At 34.4% G+C, this 21,909-nt stretch overlaps 1 protein-coding gene across 4 annotated transcripts in view; it reads left to right on the top strand.

Moving 5' to 3' along the window:
- Positions 1–21,909, top strand: part of LOC150087771 (large proline-rich protein BAG6) — a 321,988-nt gene that overhangs the window by 172,612 nt on the left and 127,467 nt on the right. For all 4 annotated transcript variants that reach the window (XM_090369196.1, XM_090369195.1, XM_090369194.1 and 1 more), the window contains one exon: positions 1,240–1,360. In XM_090369196.1, coding sequence (XP_090225322.1) covers positions 1,240–1,360 — 121 coding nt within the window. The remainder of the gene's footprint in view (positions 1–1,239; positions 1,361–21,909) is intronic.

Here is a 21,909-nt window from a genome sequence, read left to right as displayed (position 1 = left end):
CTACTCACCCTGTACAAATTTCAACTCCACCCTACCATAGAATATTCCCGCGTCTGGGGTGGAGTTGCTAAAACCTCCCTCAGGCTTTGACTCCATTCAAAAGAGCCTTGGCAGTCAGGTTAATTAATGACCAATCTCTTACAAAGCCTCTCCACTCTGTCTTATAGATGTTTTTGTCTCCTGCATGCCATTTCTATAGCTACTTCCATTTGCACTGGTCTATAATTCCCCAATGTCTTTCAAACCAGTCTGAACACATACAACTAGGCAGCATCCATTTACTATCCAACTTCAAATCTTATAGAGCTAACTTTTCTTCTTCCTCATTTATACTTTTAACTTTTGTTTTCTGTGAAGGAACAACCTTCCTTCACATGTGTTGCCAGAAAATTACATTCTACTGAAATTCAAATCTGATATCAGTATGGTATGTATCTTTAATCTTCTCAACCTTCAACCAGTATGTAGTACCAAGTAGTGTGGGTTCTAATACCTGTCTTTTGGGGTTTTCATTTAAAAAAAAAAAAAAAATTCAAACTTCCCTTCATGGAAATCAAAATTTTTCCATGTGTATTTTGATATTACAATATCAATATCCCTGAATTTGAGATTTTTCTTTCAAAATAAAACACCTATTTAATTTTGTTTCTGCAGAAAAAGTCAAATTTGTGAGTATTACACATTTAATAAGCATGTTTATGTAATAACTAAAAAAAAGTTGATAAATAAGGAAAGTTTCTATCTGAAGTAACATAATGTGTATTTAAAATATAAATATTCATAATTGAAAAAAATTATATAGTGTATTTATTTTAAATAAGCAATTCTAATGAGATCTGTAACCTAGCTGTGATTCAAATGGTTTGCAAATGTTTGGCTCTGTACCTCCCATTATCAGCAAATCATTAATCTATACTCTGACATCTCTTTTAAGCTCCAGTTTAAATTCTACTGCTTCTTGCCATACTTATAAAAAAAAAAAAAAAAAAAAAAACCTCAAATATTATTGTAAATTCTAAAGAACACAGCAGTAGTGTTTTTAAACCCAGATTCATTATGAAGACAAGAATGCCTTTCAACCATTATATTAGAGCTATTAAACTTTTTTTTTTTTTTTTTTTTTTTTATATATAAGTATGGCAAGAAGCAATAGAATTCATCTGTTATTTTACCAGTGTTAATTTTTTTAATTCATTATAACATCCATGGGTGCATTAAATGTTGATAATATAATTTTAGCCCTCCAAGCCTTCAAGTACTAGCTGGGCTCATGGAGGATGTTGCAAGAGTTAATTCTAGACTTCAACCTCATTTGGAACGTCAGACTGAATTATTGCGGAATGATCCTGTTCTGAGTGTTGTAAGCCCTTTAGTTGGTTTTAAATTATTTTCATTCTAAGATTAGGATATATTTATTACGACTTACTACTTAGCTTTATAAATATATGCACTGTTTAATCTATAAAGCCTTATGTAGTGAGATAATTGCCAATTTGCACATTAATAACTACAAAAGAACTAAATTAATTCTTTGTTATAATCAATGCAGATAATTTGTTTCAAATATTAACATTTCTCTCTATGAATAATAATTAATAATAACAGTTTACTGCCACTTTTGAAACAAGAAAATTAATTTACACATATAATTTAAATTGTCCATTTTCACAGACTTTCATCATCATCATCAGCCATTTTCAATCCAATGCAGGATAAAGGCCTCTCCAGCAACTTTCCAATTCCTTCTGTTTTGTGCTATGGCCATCCATTTACTACCCACAAACTCATATCTATCCATCTCCGCCGTTGTCTTCCAGGTTTTCTTCTAGCTTCTCTTGGGTACCATTCTGTTATTTTCTTAGTCCATCTGTCATCATGTCTTCGAGCTATGTGTCCCGCCCAAGACCATTTTAGTTCTTTAGTTTTGATAAGAATGTCCTTTACTTGAGTTTGTGCCTAATCCATGTGTTTCTCTTCTTATCTAACAGTCTGATTCCCAATATAATTCGTTCCATTCTTCGCTGTGTAGTTCTCAGCTTCTCTTCCATTCTTTTGGTGAGTGCCCAAGTTTCACTTCCATAAGTCATGGTGGGAAGTATACATTGGTTCATTATTTTACGTTTCAGACAAACTGAGATACTGCTCTTAAGTATGTGACTATATTTCCTGAATGCTATCCATCCAAAATTTATTCTTCTCTTGACTTCCAGCCATTTATCATTATTATAGTTAATAACTTGTCCCAGATAAGTATATGACTCCACCTTTTCAATTACTGCTCCTTCAATCATTATGTCCCTTTCTGTGGCATACTTGTTCATCACTACTTTTGTTTTAGCCATATTCATCTGTAGTCCAAAATCTTTACTAACTGTGCATAACTGATTAAGATTTTCCTCTAATTCTTTGGGATCGTGGCTTATGATCACAATGTCATCTGCAAATCGTAAATGGTTTAGGTACTCTCCATTCACATTGACTCCTTTCTGTGACCAGTCTAATCTTCTGAAAGCTTCCTCAAGGGCAGCAGTAAATAGCTTCGGAGATATTATGTCTCCTTGTCGAACTCCTTTCTCGATTTTAAATTTGCTACTGTCTTTGTCTAATCTAATAAAGGAGGTAGCACTCTCATATATTTTCTTCAAAATCATAATATATGGGGTATCTATGCCTTGTATTTCCAGTGCCCGAAACATAGCCTTATGCTATATGGAGTCAAATGCCTTTTCATAATCCACAAATGCCAAGCATAATGGTGTTTTATATTCATTTGCCTTCTCCATTAGCTGTGACATTACGTGAAGGTGATCCATAGTTGAGAATCCTGTCCTAAAGCTAGCTTGCTCTTTCAGTTGATTCTCATCAAGTATTCTTTCTAATCTGTTAGTAAAGACCCTTGCGAACAACTAGTAGATGTGGGATAACAAGCTAATTGGTCTATAATTTCCAATTTCTGATTTATCTTCTTTCTTATACAGCAAAACTATGATTGCATTATTCCACTCCTTGGGCGTCACACCTTTTCTAATGCATTTTGTGAAGAGCCTTGCCAATTTTTGTGTTATGTCTCTTTCTCCCAATTTTAACAACTGTGCAGTAACTTCATTTTTCCCCGGGTCTTTCTGATTCTTCATTTTCTTGAACACATGTTCTACCTCATCAGGAAGAATATCAAGTATGTTGTACGTGTTGCTAATTTGCAATCCATCTTCCCCATTGCTGGCATCATTTCCTTGCTCCTTATATAATTCTCTATAGTAGTCTGCTAATTGAATTATGCCTTCTCTGCTATTTATAAGTACACCATCTCTATTCTTCAGTTTCAGTATCATTTGTCTTTCTGTATTGCTGCTCATGGCTGTTGATTTAAGTCCCTTGTTTCCCTTAATGCTTGTTCTACTTTTCTTGTGTTAAATCTTATGTCCTCTCTGAGTCTCTTTTTAATGGCTTTGCATAACTCAGTATACTCAATTTTCTCCTTGTCAGTGTTTATCTTGCTCTTCATTTGTCACCTTCGGTTCATTATAACAAGTGTTTCTTGACTCATTTTTTCTTTAGATTTCTTTTTACCTATAGATTTCTTGGGCTTTATGACTTTCAAAAAGTTGTAATATTCCTCATCAATGTCTTGGTCCTGAGCAGACTGTCATAGACTTACATATTTTGTATTTCATTGTATGCTTTTGAATATGAAATATAGCCATGTTTGTTGGTAGAAGGCATAGCCTTCTTGTGGAATTTGAATTTTTGAACTTCAAATTTTTTTTTTATTATTATTTTAATTTTGAATTTTTTGTAACTTCTTTTAAGGTGCTGTATGAGTAATTTACATTATAGGAGAAAATTGTGGGTCTTTAGAAAAGCAATGCAACAGCATACTTAATACAGGATCATTACAGGACTTTTTTTAAAATTTTTTTTTTTTATTATTAACAATGTTTTGTTAAAGTACACACATAAAAAAAACTATTTTGGTATAATTTATAGAAAAGTCAGGTTTTTTATGATAGACATCTTTAATCAAAAGCATGTTCAATATGTGCTCTCAGACTTTGATAACTTGATGCACACTTATGAGGAAATGAGCTGGCTTGAGTATCCCATGCAGGATTCCCTTTAATACTGGGCATTGTCATTTTCACTTACTTTCTAGAATTATTTTTGTTTCTATTGAGACTTATTGGTCATTGATTTCTTTTGTTTAAACTCTCGCAGTTTTTATTCATGTTCATCGGTTAAGGACTTTGGAGCTGTGTCACATAGAATAATCACTATAAATCTAAAGGCATTTATTATTAGTAATTTTGATTATTGCATCTCATCTGAAACTAGGTAGATGAGCTATTCAATTATAAGAGTCTGGTATCATTTGCATCATACATCCTTAGGTTTGTGGCACTTAGTGATTTTGGATAGTTAGCTAGAAAGTATCTTTGAAACTTGCCATTGCATATCTATAGGTGATGCAATGTTAAGTTTTAGTCATTTCATGACTGAGAGCCCCTGAACAAGTGTAGGCTCTCTCTTATCAGTTTTTGATAGAGGTTCTGTGGATTGTTTCAAAAACTTTCTTCATGAAGTTTTAGTTAAAAAAACACTCTCTGTATATAAATGCTTTTAAATATTTTGATTTGATTGCCCAGCATTTTGAGGAATTGTCAAATGGTGAATGCTTCATGTTTTAAGTAGTTCTGAGAACAGGTATATAAAACGAATTGATAAATTACACAACAGGTTATTTCTCTAACTTTATGCCTTATAAAATCATGAAAAAAATTGTATGTCTTGCACAGTTTCTAAACTTTAATTTATGCTGGTAGACAGATGAAGAATGGATATCCAGCTGAAGAAATCCATGGAGAATTACTGGAGTTTTTGGGAAAGTATCCAGCATATGCTACTGTTGCGGTTGGCAGAGTTGAAAAGAGTACAGGAGTCAGTTGTGGATGATTCAACATTTGGTCAGTCATTTGAAGCAGTCATTTCTGAAACACTTGTTTGAGAAAAAACTTTAGAAAAACAAAGGAATTAGTGTCTGAACTTGAAAAAGTACCTAACATTTTCCATAGAAGCATTTTAACAATAATATATGGGAATGTACAAAGTTTGTGCAAGATGAATTCCCAGAAATCTTTCCATAATGACAGACATCAAAATATTCACCAGATAATTTAAAATTAATTCTTGCTAAACCAGATATTTTTATTCCATTTGGCAGCTGGTGATGAAACTTTGCTATATTTTTACGACCCTGAATTCAAATTAGAAGGTATGCATTAGAAGCACAAGGTACCTCTAACCTGAAAAAGTTTTTAACCTGACCATTGGCTGGAAAATTGTTGGCTATAGTTTTCTGTGACACAAAAGGATTGATTACTTTGCACCTAAAACTGCAATAACAGGGAAATCTTATGACAGCCTTATGCCAAAGTTAAAAGCTGCAATTTGGGGGGAAAAAAGACAAGGAATATTGGAACACTGGGTTTTTCTTCTTTGCGACATTACACCTGTGCACAAGCTGGTGAACTTTTGAGTATGGAGAATAATCGACTAACATTTTGAAGAAAGGAAGTGAATTCTGAAATAGTTATAGAAATACAAAAACATTAGATGTTCAGCATGTATGGGGACATCAGTATGGGACAAAGATATCTGACAATACAAGGGATGTTCAATAAATTATCAGGTGCCTCCATAGCCAGGTGGGAAGGAGCAGCAGCAGCAGCAGCAGCGCGTAGCACACGCTTCTTGATTAGACTGGGGGGTTCGAGCCCGCCACCACCACCAAATACGGAGGATGCGGAAGGTCAGGGAATGAACACCACATATTCCCGGAGCAATATGGCCTTAGTTGCTAATGCTCCTAAAAACCCAATAACAACAATAAATTATCTACCTACATATGAAGGAGATGAGGCAAAATTCTGGTTTTATTTTTCAATGCAACTCCCTTGAACGTCAATACACTTGAAATGAAGTTAAAAATATATATACTAATGGTATTAAGCAATGCAAATTTCAGTAAAACATCAAATAACATTAAATAACATTCTTTCACCTGGTCACCTATATATATATATATATATATATATATATATAGGTCAATAATTCAATAAAGTGTTATTTTTATACGTATATGATTAAATATTGGTCGATTAATTCAATTAAGTGGTATTTTACTATAGGTATTAGTGTGTATACAGATCAGGTAATCAAGCTAGCATATATAGGCTATCTTTAGTCTGTTTGGCCTATAAACGTTAAGTTAATGTAAACATATTAAAATTACTATGAAGCAATCAATACAAAATGATAATAAAAATGAAAATGGCATTACTAACTGTAAATGAAAATATCAATACTAAATAATAATGTGCTACAATTTTTGAAAACACATTCCATCACGGCCATGTGATGGAATGTTTTTTTCAAAATGTTTTTTCGAATGTATATGACAAAAAACTATAATATACAATTCTATCATTTATAAACTTTAAACATTACATATACACTATATACAGTCCATTCCGGTTATTTGGGACACATCGGGACTAGTGTATTTTGGCCCGATTAAGTGGCTGCCCCAATTATCCGAAGTTTCACGTAAATAGTTAAAAATACAATGTAACCCCCCCCCCCTTTTTTTTTTTTTTTTTTTTTTTTACAATTGGTTCACTGTACAATCAAATCACGTTACCACGAACTCAACATAGTAAAGTACCATTCACTATACGATGTGCAGTAACGCCGGTCATTGTGATCACGTTTGTGAATTGAATTTTAATTCTATTAAACAGCGATTCTAATTAGCGAAAATAGGAGGAATATTATCCACAGGCTATAAAAGCAAAGATATATTAAGCATAAATTTACCCTTTATTACCTTACCAATTAAAAAACTTAAATGATACGTGAAAATCGGAAGAATATACGTGATAATCGGAATAATTAATATGTACTATAATATGTACATACGAACTAGTTGACATTTCTGTTCACTGACATTTGTGGGTGAGGGTTAAAATTTAAAACAGTAAAAAGATAAGCAATCAATAACAAAGAACACAGCACACACAAATTGCAAGTAACACAATACGCGCAAGTGAGAACCGAGTAACGAGTTACAAAGCTTTAAAAATAGGAATGAAGAGAAGATCTGAAAATTAATTTTTTTATATGATTTAAGATTTCATGGAAGTGTAAACACATTTCACCATAATAACCCACAGAATTCCAGCTGTCGGTATTATCGCAAATTCAGTAAGATCGAGTTTACTGTACATTTATGATAGATTTCACTAACAGAAAAGCCCAATAAACAGGTGACTGCTAATTGTTTTTATTGTTTTATGGTTGTGACCTCCAGAATTTTGACCGAACCACGTGGTACCGTCGGAGACAATCGTAGGGTAATCTCCAGTGCTGCGGTCTCCTGCCCCAATTAAACGGCATGCTGTCCCAATTAAGCGAAGTAAACCCTGGCTATTTTCTCGATCAGTTTCTGTTTTTTAAGATTTGCCCCAAATAAACGGCTGCCCCGATTAACCGGTGGCCCAAATAACCGGAATCCACTGTATATATATATACTAGAAATAGCAGAAATACCCAACAACCGTAATGGAATGTATATAAGAAGATTACGGAAAAGGTGGAAGAAGGCTGATAAAACCTGAAGTAGTAACAATGGAAAAGAAAGCCATTGGGTACCTGAAAAATAAAAATAATATATTAGGGTGGTACTTAATGCTATAGATCCGATGATTTTAACTTCATCAAAAAAGTTTATTTAGTAAACATAAAACAAAAAGGGCTTCAAACACACAGAAATGGAAGACATTACAGAAGTTACATTAGATGTTCAAAATGTCCACTACATTTGTTGAATAGCATCATTTCTCAATATCCTGATCTGTGATGGTGTACATGTCAGCTGTAATTTTAAATTCTTTCTGTTGTATCATCACCCACAAATCATACAATGATTATAGTTAATGCCTCATCCTACAGATATCCTTATGAAAAAAAAAAAGAAAAAAAAAAAGTTATCCATCCATCATTCGAGAAATTCACCATCCAGTACACATAGTTAAGTGAAAATGTAGAGATCATCACCTGTTGAAAGTACATCGATGTGTCTTAAAATATACTTCTTACTGCAATAAGAAATGTGCTTCCATTAACAATTCAAGATAACTCTACCCAATAACAGTATTACCAGACGTGAGGTAATTATCCCAAGAGAAGAGAATTCCATCCACTTGCAGAGATCCCTGACAGGTTAAATCTTTCTATACAATAAGGTGAGACAAAGAGTGTCACTGGTCTACAAACACACACACACACACACACACGTGTGTGTGTGTGTGTGTGTATACATATATATATATATATATTAGCATTAGCATTAGTAGAGGCATATGATGCAAGAAAGCAAGCTTATTCAGCATCAGCCAAAAAAAAAAAAAAAAAAAAACTACCACTACTCCCATTTCACCCCTCAATTCGTTCGAAATACCTGTCCAGCTGAGCCTTAAATTTGTTTAGGCTATCAACTTCAACAACAAGCGATGGAAGTCTATTCCACAAACCAACTGCCCGCTGGCTAAAGGCGAATTTCCGCACATCTATCCGACATCCGTCCTTCCTCAATTTGAATTTATGCCCTCTCAGGTGATTATTCTGAGCAAGAGGAAGAATCCCATCGGCATTGAGCATTCTCAAGCCATTCAAAGCCTTGTACACCTCTATCAGATCACCTCGGCAATGCCTAGTCTCCAGGCTCTGTAATTTGCAAAACTTAAGCCTTTCTTCGTAAGAGCAACCCTTTGTTCCATTCACTAATCTTGTTGCCCTTCTCTGTACTCGTTCCAGCAGCTCTACATCCTTCTTGAAATGAGGCCTCCAGACCTGTATACAGTACTCAAGGTGTGGCCTGACCAATGCCTTATACAAGGGAATAATCACATCCCTGTCCCTGCTAGAAAAATTCCTGTATATCATTGACAAGACACCATGAGCTACTCTTGCAGCTCGTCTGCACTGCTCAGAGAACTTCATATCTGCCTGCACAATTACCCCCAGGTCCTTTTCATTCTCTACCACTGTCAGCGTAGTACCACAGAGTTGATATGTTGATCTGGGGTTACTGTTTCCCATATGTAGTACTTTACATTTGTCAATGTTAAACTTCATTTGCCACCTCTCAGCCCATCTGCTCAACCTTTCCAGATCCTGTTGCAGCAGCATAGTATCAGTAGTGTCCTTAACAACCCTGCCAACCTTTGTATCGTCTGCAAACTTGGACATTAAGCCTGATACACCATCATCAATATCATTTATAAATACAGAAAACAACAATGGACCCAACACTGAACCCTGAGGAACTCCACTAATAACATTAGTCCACGTTGAGCAGTGTCCATTGATTACCACTCTCTGTCTTCTGCCACTCAACCATCCCTTTATCCATAGCAGCAATTTTCCTCGAATGCCACACTTCTCCAATTTGTGCAGCAGTCTTCCATGCGCAACAGTATCAAAAGCCTTTCTAAGATCCAAATATATAATATCAAAGTTATTCCCTGCATCCAGTTCTTTTGTGACTACATCATAGTATCCAATCAAATTGGTCAGACAAGACCTGCCCTTAACAAACCCATGCTGTGTCTGAGCTATAACTGAATTCTTGTCCAGATGATCCTGCAGTGCTTCTTTAACCAGTGCCTCCATTAATTTTCCTGGAACCGAAGTTAAACTAACAGGTCTATAATTACTTGTGTCAGCCTTTGATCCACCTTTGTGGATTGGGGTTACATTTGCACATCTCCAGTCCATGGGTACCTCCCCTGAGTCCAAAGAAGCTCTCATAATTATGGCTAGGGGTTTGCTTACTTCCTTTGCTGCCTCCTTTAATATAACTGGATAGATCCCATCCACCCCGGGTGCCTTTTTTATGTTTATCCTCAACAATTTCTCCTCCACTTTCCTCTCAGTTATTAGAAAATCATCTAGCTCACTGCCAATGTTTACTTCACCTACGACATTCCCCTTCCTGAATAACTCCTCATGTGTGAATGTAGATGCAAAATACTCGTTTAGATTGTTAGCCACCTGAGCTGGATCCTCAACTGTTGAACCATCAACATCCAGTGGACCAATCTGATTCATCCCTTTCCTTCTTGAGTTTAAATAGGTAAAGAACTCTTTTCTGTTTTTCTTTGCATCCTTTGCCAAGGATTTCTCATAATCTGCCTTTGCCTGCCTAATCTCCTTTGTGACTTGGTTACAGACCAACTTATATCTATCATAGGCTTGCACGTCACCCATTAATTTGTATGTATCCCATGCATTTTTCTTCTCTGCCATATGTCTCATTAGTTCATCTGACAACCATTTAGGCCTGAACCTTGAACAATATTTCTTGGTTGGTATGTAAAGCCTGGTAGCTTCCAAGATTTGTTCCTTGAATGCTTCCCATTTTGAATTTGCTGTTGGTAACATCATCAGTTGGTCCCACTGTATAGAATTTAAATACTGTCTCAGACCAGCATAGTCGCCTTTACGAAAGCAAAAACCCTTCCCTTTACCTCTGATGGTAGTTACCTCCTTGAGTAAATCCCACTTCAGCACACTGTGATCACTGCCACCCAGTGGTTCATTTATCTGCAGATTCCTAATGCATGAAGAATCACTGCTGATAATCAAATCAAGAGTATTCTTCCCTCTAGTTGCCTCCCGAACATGCTGGTGTAGAAAACAATCATCCAATAAATCCACAAAAGCCTTGCTAGTGTGTGCGTGACCAACCCACAAATTCCAGTCAATATCTGGGAAATTAAAATCCCCCATTATAAGACTCTCTGATTTACTGGCCCATTCTATTTCCCTGTACAGTATCTTATTATACTCATCAGAGTCATTAGGCCTATAGCACACTCCTACTCTCAATTTTGATTTACCTATGCTTATGTCACACCAAACTGACTCAACACTGCACTGTCCAGCGATGTCAACTGGCTTCACTTCCTTGGATTTTATGTGTTTTTTAACTAATAGCATAACCCCTCCTCCCTTCCTATCCTGTCTATCCTTTCTGTAGACGTTGTACTCCCCAAATTCCAGTTCTGCATTCCTTATATCTGTGTGACACCACGTCTCTGATATCCCAACAATATCTGCCTTTGATGTTTTGAGTAATACCTCAAATTCATCAAATTTATTTACTAAACTCCTAGCATTAGTGTACACGCAAGTATACATGCACCTGTTTCTATTCTTAGCTACCCTAACACAACCCATGTGCTTACTTGTACCGCAATGACTTCCAGCAGTCTCTGAAATATCCTGCATCTTGTTTTTCAGGCTTCTGCTCATTCCAATAGAAGCAGTGCAAGAATCTCTTTCACCTCTGCCCGTGGCTACTGTTAATCCATTAGTCTTTGTCTCCCCCCAAGCTAGCAGTTTTCCGACCCACCTAACACTGCCTCGATAGCATCAGCAAATATTCTTGCACCCTTTCTATTTAAGTGTATCCCATCCCTGTAGAAGCAATCTCTCCTGTTAACAAGTACAGTCCAGGCTGAAAAAAATTCTACCCCTTCAGCCTTGCACAATCTTTCCAGGGCCGATATAAGTAGATTGGGGAAAAGGTGGAAGAAGGCTAACAAAACCTGAAGCAGTAAGAATGGAAAAAAAATCATTGGGTACCTGAAAAATAAAAATAATATATTGGAGTGGTACTTAATGCCATAGATCTGATGATTTCAACTTCTTCATATAGATCCAATGATTTTAACTTCAAGGGTTAGCAGCCAAAAACAAAGGAAATATAGCAAGAAGGTCTAAGTTTCTGATATGAAATATATGCTACATATATTTCATAATAGTTAAGACAATGAAACCAAGTTGAGAAAGAAAGAGTGCGTGGAAGCCACGTTTGGGAGGGGAAAGGCTGTAAGTAGGTCAAAGCTAACATTATAAAGTGTAATGGGGAGATCAGCAATTAAACTAATGAAGCATAACATCTCAGACAGGAGAAATAAAAAACTGGCAAAGTAATGTAGAGAGATGCTAAACTCTGTTAGAGACAATAAAAGTGAATGATAGTAGAACAAGGAGCATCTCAATATCGCTTTCGGTCAACCTAATTACTCACAAGAAATAAAAACTAAAGGGATAAAGGACAGTTAAAAGTAAATGGAAGAAGGGAATATAAGTGAACTCAGATAGTCCTGAGTTAACATCTGATATTAATAATAATATCAGATGTTAACCTGTCGTTCCTATAGTAGGACCCTGGACATAGGTCTGGGTGAATGCTTCATGTTTTAAGTCAGTAATGTTATAATATGTAAAAAAATGACTAAACAATGACCATTTACTTTTTAGCTTTGACCTACTTACAGCCTCTTCCCTCCCACACGAGGTTGCTATAACATGTTATAAATACTCCAGGAACTAATTTGCTATTTCTTTTATACACCAATGCAGCTTTGTTAGACAGCCATTGGCATTCGTCTATCTCCCAGACACCTGCTGGACATGACAGTAAGTTGCCTTTCTTTGTCACTTTAAATTTCCTCTGGTTTAGTTAATATATTTTTTATTTTATTTTCTTTTCTGTTTTTCAGTCTCTGTTGGGTTGGCTATGAAATATACGTCAACGTCTAACTAAATTTACCTCCACTTTTTGGCTTCCACGCACTCTTTCTTTCTCAACTTGGTTTCATTGTCTTAACCATGTGCTATGTATATTTCATATCAACAACTGACACCTTCTTACTATATTTCCTTTTTTTTTTTGGCTGCTGATCCATGATGAAGAAGTTAAAATCATCAGATCTATACAATTAAGTACCGCTCTAATATATTATTTTTATTTTTCAGGTATCCAATGATTTTTTTCCCAATCTTACTGCTTCAGGTTTTGTCAGCTTTCTTCTACCTTTTCCCCAATCTACTTATCTATCTATCTATCTATCTATATATATATATATATATATATATATATATATATAATCTTATAGAATAATAGAATGGAGAAGCTATTGGTAAATGGGGGGGGGGGGAATTAAGATCTAGATAAGATTAGATAAGCAGAATTACGATAACATGAAATATGGATCAGGGTCACTGCTAACGCAAAAAATACCCTACAACCATAATGTATATATAAAGAATATTTATTATTAGTATAAAATATAGTAAATAGATATTTATGTTTAGAATTAGACTAATGAAAATATGCTGTACCCTGGGAGCGATATACGTGTTGACCGAAAGGGAGGGGAAAAAAAGGAATCGAAATTAAAATAAATGTAACAATAGAAAAAATAAACCAAATGGAATTTTGAAGAGACGACCAAGGTGGAAATAGCATTGCGGTGTCATTCATAATTTTAGTGTCTTCTTCAGAGGTCATCCACCAAAATAATGAAAAAGACAGCAATACTCTTACTTCTGTTTCCGACATGTTCTGTATGTCAAGGTACACGTGCAAAATTCCTTGTGGTAAATCTAATATAAATTTTGAATATAAATTTGAATAAAGTTATACAGGTTAGCCAATACAAATATGTGTTGATAAAGTAATACATACAGATCATGGATGACCTTACAGAAGTAAGTAGAACGCTATGAAGGTGGAAAAACCAAAGACAAAGGTAAGGAAAATTCAAATGACGAGAACTTACCACTACTGGTCGGACTGACAGAAAAGACTGTGAGGATTACCGGTGTATTTATGTGTGGGCACATTAGCGGCGTCTAGCGTTAGACCAAATTTCTGTGTATGTTTGAGATGAAATGAAATTACGTGGGCGGTGAAACTATGCTAGGATTAAGTACATGATGCTCCAACTGCCCAGGATAGTAAGAAATATAATAGCTGACAAAGTAGCAGTAGAAGGTAGCTAAACTTGGTTAAGGCGAAAAATAGCTTGGGTAAAGTTAGAAAAATAGAGCCCTGGTGTAGCGTTCGGTAAACTAATGGTGCACAGGGCATAATATGTAGAGGTTAGCAAAGTAAAAAGATGATTATAGTAGAAATATGTAGTTTGGCTAGGGCAGTTCGTGGTTGCAAACCCGTTCCTATAGTTAGGACCCTGAACGAATGTCCGAGAGTTAGTGCATCATGTATTTAAGTCAGTTGTGTTAAAAGTGGTATACTTGAATACAATTAAGCTATAATATATTCACATAATTACAAGATAAATACACTGTGTTAGGCTAATTGGTGGGTACGAGTTTTCCAGGCTGTAAGACACCACAGAGGCCTAGTGTATTGTATTTACACTATATACATAATTGATATGTACGGGAATAATTATATGTCAATAATGCTGTTTATATTAATCTCCTTGAGGTTCTTGTGCCTTAGTATGTTAAGGGCTTTAATGATATGATGGCGCAGATATGCTACAGGAAAAAGATTGTTTATCAGTTTCCTGTATAATATCCTGATGTTATCGATGGCTGTTTCATTATCGCTGCATATGGTTGCTATTCTGATGCATTGTGCCAGAATAACATTGGCATGTACCTATTCGGAAATATTTGAATTCCATTGTGTAAGGTTACCTATGCTAAACTTGAATGCTTCACGTTTGTTGTACAAATTGATGGAGGCTATGTCATTCTTTAACTCTTGATGTCTAGATCCAAGAAATGGGCTGCTGTATCAAAGTTGTTTGTTTTTTCCAGTATGAGTTCGTTGGGGTATAAGTGTCCATAATCCTTGATGAAATTCGGGCTGTTGATCACTATGAGGTCATCTATATATCTATATAGGATAAGGTCCTGTGGAAATGATGTTTCTGACCAATATAGATATAGGTTGGCTATTATGCACGAAATAAACATAAATATCTACTTACTATATTTTATACTAATAATAAATATTCTTTATATATAACATTATGGTTGTAGGGTATTTTTTGCGTTAGCAGTGACCCTGATCCATATTTCATGTTATCGTAATTCTGCTTATCTAATCTTATCTATATTTTAATTTCCTCCCCCCGCATATACCAATAGCTTCTCCATTCTATTATTCTATAAGATTATTATCCTAAGCTTTGTCCAGGTTGAGCTCACGCCACCTAGAATAACTTATATATACTTTCAACTTATTGCTTTATGCTTATATATTCACTAGCCTATCCCTATTTTTGAACGTACTTTTTACACCTGGTTGCGACCACACTTTATACATCTTTCATTGTATATATATTTTTATTTTTTAATTTTTTTAAATTTATGCAACATATGTATGGAGCCAGATAACTATGATAACATACTACATGGGCAGAGTAGGATAAATTTGACCCCGGGTACACATGCTCTGTACTGTGCTCCGCAACACAATTATAACTCGATACATACACATTCAACACACACACAATACAGAGCACAACAGCATTTAATGCTTCTAACTTAGATAAATATGGGATCCATAACCTTAAATTCAACACCTGCAAAAATAAACTATGTTTAACCTGTCCTTGTATGCACCCGCAACATATAACAAATGATGCATCAAAACCTACATTTTGTAAAACTAGTAATGTTATATACCTCATAACGTGCAACACCTGTAGCATAAAACACGTTGGACAAACTAGCAATAAATTACACCCGAGAATTAATCAACACAGATCGGACATCAATAACTACTTAAATAGAAATAGTAATAACATAGAACAAGAAATAGAATATCTGCATTTTCAATCTCACAACTTCAGCAATATATACATATCCATACTAGCACAGATTAGTAACACTAACATTAGAACTAAACAAGAAGAAATATTTATGTAAAAACTAAAAACCTTATACCCATATGGTCTAAATAATAAATTCAACCATAAAATTATTACCAACTTAACAGACTGCTATATATATGACAAATTCAATATAATTAAATTCCACAATAACCCACACAAACATACTAAAAAATCTAAAAATACCAGCACTAAACAAGTTCATACACACTTTCAACTTCGAGTCCAAACATCTCTTTCATATAATAAACGATATTTGTAAATTCAACCTAAAAAACAAACGCACTACAACAGGTGATAATGAATCAATCATAATCTTGAACTTCAATAGCCAGATCATGGACAATATAAATATCAATAAACTTATAAATCAGCATAATCATCTACTTCCTAATGCCCGCCGAAGTTATATAAAAGTAAGATATAAATATAAAAAACCCTTTGGATTATTAGCCTGTAACTACAAATCAATAGCTACCAATTTAATATCCCATATTGCAAACACCAACAACTGCATATGCAAACATAGTAATATGCAACAATATATTGATCCAGATTATGGACACATCATCACTGGTAATCTAAACATAATTACAGACCCAATACTCAGATACGTACTATCACAAGGATTTAAATTCAGACCATCTATCAAATTAAATATAACCACCTTCAATAAACAGATATATCAAGACCTGGTAAATTACTGCTTCCAACTAGCTTACAAAAATAACACACCTATAGAGGCATACCATATGTGGATCAGCCATACATTCACTCTATTCAAGCAAAAATATGCTTTACCCAATTCAAATATATATAACCAGCATAAATACCACAACTTGGCTAAATTAAAACAAAAACTACTAGAAATACATAAAGACTTCATAATCACACCTGTAGATAAAGCTGCAAACAACTTTACATTCATTTGCAAATCTTTTTATGCACAAACTTTAACAAATGAACTTAACTCCAGCAATACTTACAAACCTATATCCAGTACCTGCAATAGTATTACAACAAACTAATAGCCTTCAATAAAAAACTAAAGCTGAACCTGAACAATTACAACTTGCCTTATATATACTTCATTCCAAAATTTCATAAAAAACCCATAGGTTTCAGATTCATAACCTCCTGCAAAAATAGTTATGTGCACAAACCTGGAAAAACACTAGAACAACTACTGCAACCACTGCTGCGTAACATACATAACAGCAGAATCATAGGCAACAATCTACCTGTATTAAAATTTTTGCAGAATAATAAAGTCAACAATATTCAAACCTTTGATTTCCACAGCCTATTTACAAGTATTAATCAAACCAATCTAAAATCTGTACTCAAAGATATCTATGCTAAATATAAGGATTATATATCCTGCAATACCTATTACTGGAACATACTGAACCTATGTATCTCCAATAATTTTATATATGACGGTAATACAGTATATCAACAAACCAATGGAACACCTATGGGCAGCCCAGCCTCATGCATAATAGCCAACCTATATCTATATTGGTCAGAAACATCATTTCCACAGGACCTTATCCTATATAGATATATAGATGACCTCATAGTGATCAACAGCCCGAATTTCATCAAGGATTATGGACACTTATACCCCAACGAACTCATACTGGAAAAAACAAACAACTTTGATACAGCAGCCCATTTCTTGGATCTAGACATCAAGTTAAAGAATGACATAGCCTCCATCAATTTGTACAACAAACGTGAAGCATTCAAGTTTAGCATAGGTAACCTTACACAATGGAATTCAAATATTTCCAAATAGGTACATGCCAATGTTATTCTGGCACAATGCATCAGAATAGCAACCATATGCAGCGATAATGAAACAGCCATCGATAACATCAGGATATTATACAGGAAACTGATAAACAATCTTTTTCCTGTAGCATATCTGCGCCATCATATCATTAAAGCCCTTAACATACTAAGGCACAAGAACCTCAAGGAGATTAATATAAACAGCATTATTGACATATAATTATTCCCGTACATATCAAGTATGTATATAGTGTAAATACAATACACTAGACCTCTGTGGTGTCTTACAGCCTGGAAAACTCGTACCCACCAATTAGCCTAACACAGTGTATTTATCTTGTAATTATGTGAATATATTATAGCTTAATTGTATTCAAGTATACCACTTTTAACACAACTGACTTAAATACATGATGCACTAACTCTCGGACATTCGTTCAGGGTCCTAACTATAGGAACGGGTTTGCAACCACGAACTGCCCTAGCCAAACTACATATTTCTACTATAATCATCTTTTTACTTTGCTAACCTCTACATATTATGCCCTGTGCACCATTAGTTTACCGAACGCTACACCAGGGCTCTATTTTTCTAACTTTACCCAAGCTATTTTTCGCCTTAACCAAGTTTAGCTACCTTCTACTGCTACTTTGTCAGCTATTATATTTCTTACTATCCTGGGCAGTTGGAGCATCATGTACTTAATCCTAGCATAGTTTCACCGCCCACGTAATTTCATTTCATCTCAAACATACACAGAAATTTGGTCTAACGCTAGGCGCCGCTAATGTGCCCACACATAAATACACCGGTAATCCTCACAGTCTTTTCTGTCAGTCCGACCAGTAGTGGTAAGTTCTCGTCATTTGAATTTTCCTTACCTTTGTCTTTGGTTTTTCCACCTTCATAGCGTTCTACTTACTTCTGTAAGGTCATCCATGATCTGTATGTATTACTTTATCAACACATATTTGTATTGGCTAACCTGTATAACCTTATTCAAATTTATATTCAAAATTTATATTAGATTTACCACAAGGAATTTTGCACGTGTACCTTGACATACAGAACATGTCGGAAACAGAAGTAAGAGTATTGCTGTCTTTTTCATTATTTTGGTGGATGACCTCTGAAGAAGACGCTAAAATTATGAATGACACCGCAATGCTATTTCCACCTTGGTCGTCTCTTCAAAATTCCATTTGGTTTATTTTTTCTATTGTTACATTTATTTTAATTTCGATTCCTTTTTTTCCCCTCCCTTTCGGTCAACACGTATATCGCTCCCAGGGTACAGCATATTTTCATTAGTCTAATTCTAAACATAAATATCTATTTACTATATTTTATACTAATAATAAATATTCTTTATATATACATTATGGTTGTAGGGTATTTTTTGCGTTAGCAGTGACCCTGATCAATATTTCATGTTATCGTAATTCTGCTTATCTAATCTTATCTATATCTTAATTTCCTCCCCCTGCATATACCAATAGCTTCTCCATTCTATTATTCTATAAGATTATTATCCTAAGCTTTGTCCAGGTTGAGCTCACGCCACCTAGAATAGCTTATATATACTTTCAACTTATTGCTTTATGCTTATATATTCACTAGCCTATCCCTATTTTTGAACGTACTTTTTACACCTGGTTGCGACCACACTTTATATATCTTTCATTGTATATATATTTTTATTTTTTAATTTTTTTAAATTTATGCAACATATGTATGGAGCCAGATAACTATGATAACATACTACATGGGCAGAGTAGGATAAATTTGACCCCGGGTACACATGCTCTGTACTGTACTCCGCAACACAATTATAACTCGATACATACACATTCAACACACACACAATACAGAGCACAACAGCATTTAATTGCTTCTAACTTAGATAAATATGGGATCCATAACCTTAAATTCAACACCTGCAAAAATAAACTATGTTTAACCTGTCCTTGTATGCACTCGCAACATATAACAAATGATGCATCAAAATCTACATTTTGTAAAACTAGTAATGTTATACACCTCATGACGTGCAATACCTGTAACATAAAATACGTTGGACAAACTAGCAATAAATTACACCCGAGAATTAATCAACACAGATCGGACATCAATAACTACCTAAATAGAAATAGTAATAACATAGAACAAGAAATAGAATATCTGCATTTTCAATCTCACAACTTCAGCAATATATACATATCCATACTAGCACAGATTAGTAACACTAACATTAGAATTAAACAAGAAGAAATATTTATGTTAAAACTAAAAACCTTATACCTATATGGTCTAAATAATAAATTCAACCATAAAATTATTACCAACAACTTAACAGACTGTATATATGACAAATTCAATATAATTAAATTTCACAATAACCCACACAAACGTACTAAAAAATCTAAAAATACCAGCATTAAACACAAGCCTATTTTAGGCGATTTTTATGCCACCCTTAAAGAATGGGATAAAAATATTATAGATGTACATTATATACATAATTTACTTTTCAGTACTAAACACAATATACTGAGAGCACTGCACAAGTTCATACACACTTTCAACTTCGAGTCCAAACATCTCTCCAAACGATATTTATAAATTCAACCTAAAAAACAAATGCACTACAACAGGTGATAATGAATCAATCATAATCTTCAACTTCAATAGCCAGATCATGGACAATATAAATATCAATAAACTTATAAATCAGCATAATCATCTACTTCCTAATGCCAGCCAAAGTTATATAAAAGTAAGATATAAATATAAGAAACCCTTTGGATTATTAGCCTGTAACTACAAATCAATAGCTACCAATTTAATATCCCATATTGCAAACACCAACAACTGCATATGCAAACATAGTAACATGCAACAATATATTGATCCAGATTATGGACACATCAACACTGGTAATCTAAACATAATTACAGACCCAATACTCAGATACGTACTATCACAAGGATTTAAATTCAGACCATGTACCAAATTAAATATAACCACCTTCAATAAACAGATATATCAAGACCTGGTAAACTACTGCTTCCAACTAGCTTACAAAAATAACACACCTATAGAGGCATACCATATGTGGATCAGCCATACATTCACTCTATTCAAGCAAAAATATGCTTTACCCAATTCAAATATATATAACCAGCATAAATACCACAACTTGGCTAAATTAAAACAAAAACTACTAGAAATACATAAAGACTTCATAATTCACACCTGTACTTAAAGCTGCAAACAACTTTGCATTCATTTGCAAAGCTTTTTATGCACAAACTTTGACAAATGAACTTAACTCCAGCAATACTTACAAACCTATATCCAGTACCTGCAATAGTATTACAAAAAAACTAATAGCCTTCAATAAAAAACTAAAGCTGAACCTGAACAATTACAACTTGCCTTATATATACTTCATTCCAAAATTTCAACAGGTGATGATCTCTGCATTTTCACTTAGCTGTGTGTGTGCACTGGATGGTGAATTTCTCGAATGATGGCTGGATCACTTTTTTTTTTTTTCATGGGGATACTTGTTAGATGAGGTATGCACTCATGAACTATAATATGATTTGTGGGTGATGATACAACAGAAAGAATCTAAAATTACAGCTGACATGTACACCATCACAGGTCAGGCTATTGAGAAATGATGCTATTCACCAAATTTATAGTAAATCGATTTCTGGTTAAGTGTTAATGTCGAAAGTGCACACACACAACAAAAATTTAATTTTCAAAGGTAATAAAAGTGTTTTGGGAGAAGTAAGCAGAGAAAGAGTAACTGTCACGACTGCAGTTAGTTTGTTGGGAACTGAGAAGTTTCCACTTTTACTTATTCATAATATTTAAAGCCTGCGTGTTTCAGAGGCGTGAAATCTTTAAGACTTGATTATAATTTTAATCAAAAAGTCAGGACTAGTGAAATTTTTGAATGGTTAAAAAAACTTGACGTAGACACAACAAAACAATAGTTATTTGTAGTCGATAGTTGTCCTGCTCGATCCACACAGTATAAAGGGAAAACTGAAAATCATAAAATATGATGTTTCTACCACTTTTCAACTTCAAAGTACAACCACAACTTCAAAGCTCAAGCAAGTGCATGCTCAAAAAAAGCATTTGCAATTGAGAAGAATCATCCCATGATAATAACATTACACGATTGTATCACCAAAATAACCAAAGCATGGACTGAAGGTGTAATGCAAACAGTTATTGCAAATTGTTTGTCAAGTCAAATCAGTATTTGTTGAGAAACCTATTGATGGATCTGAAGATGATTTTTAATTGTAT

The sequence above is a fragment of the Mastigoproctus giganteus genome, chromosome 3 (genome assembly GCF_048544385.1).
Source record: "Mastigoproctus giganteus isolate SK-2022 chromosome 3, ASM4854438v1, whole genome shotgun sequence".
NCBI classification, from domain to species: Eukaryota; Metazoa; Arthropoda; class Arachnida; order Uropygi; family Thelyphonidae; genus Mastigoproctus; species Mastigoproctus giganteus.
The sequence above is the reverse complement of the archived record's forward strand: the minus strand, read 5'-3'. Positions and strand labels throughout refer to the sequence as shown.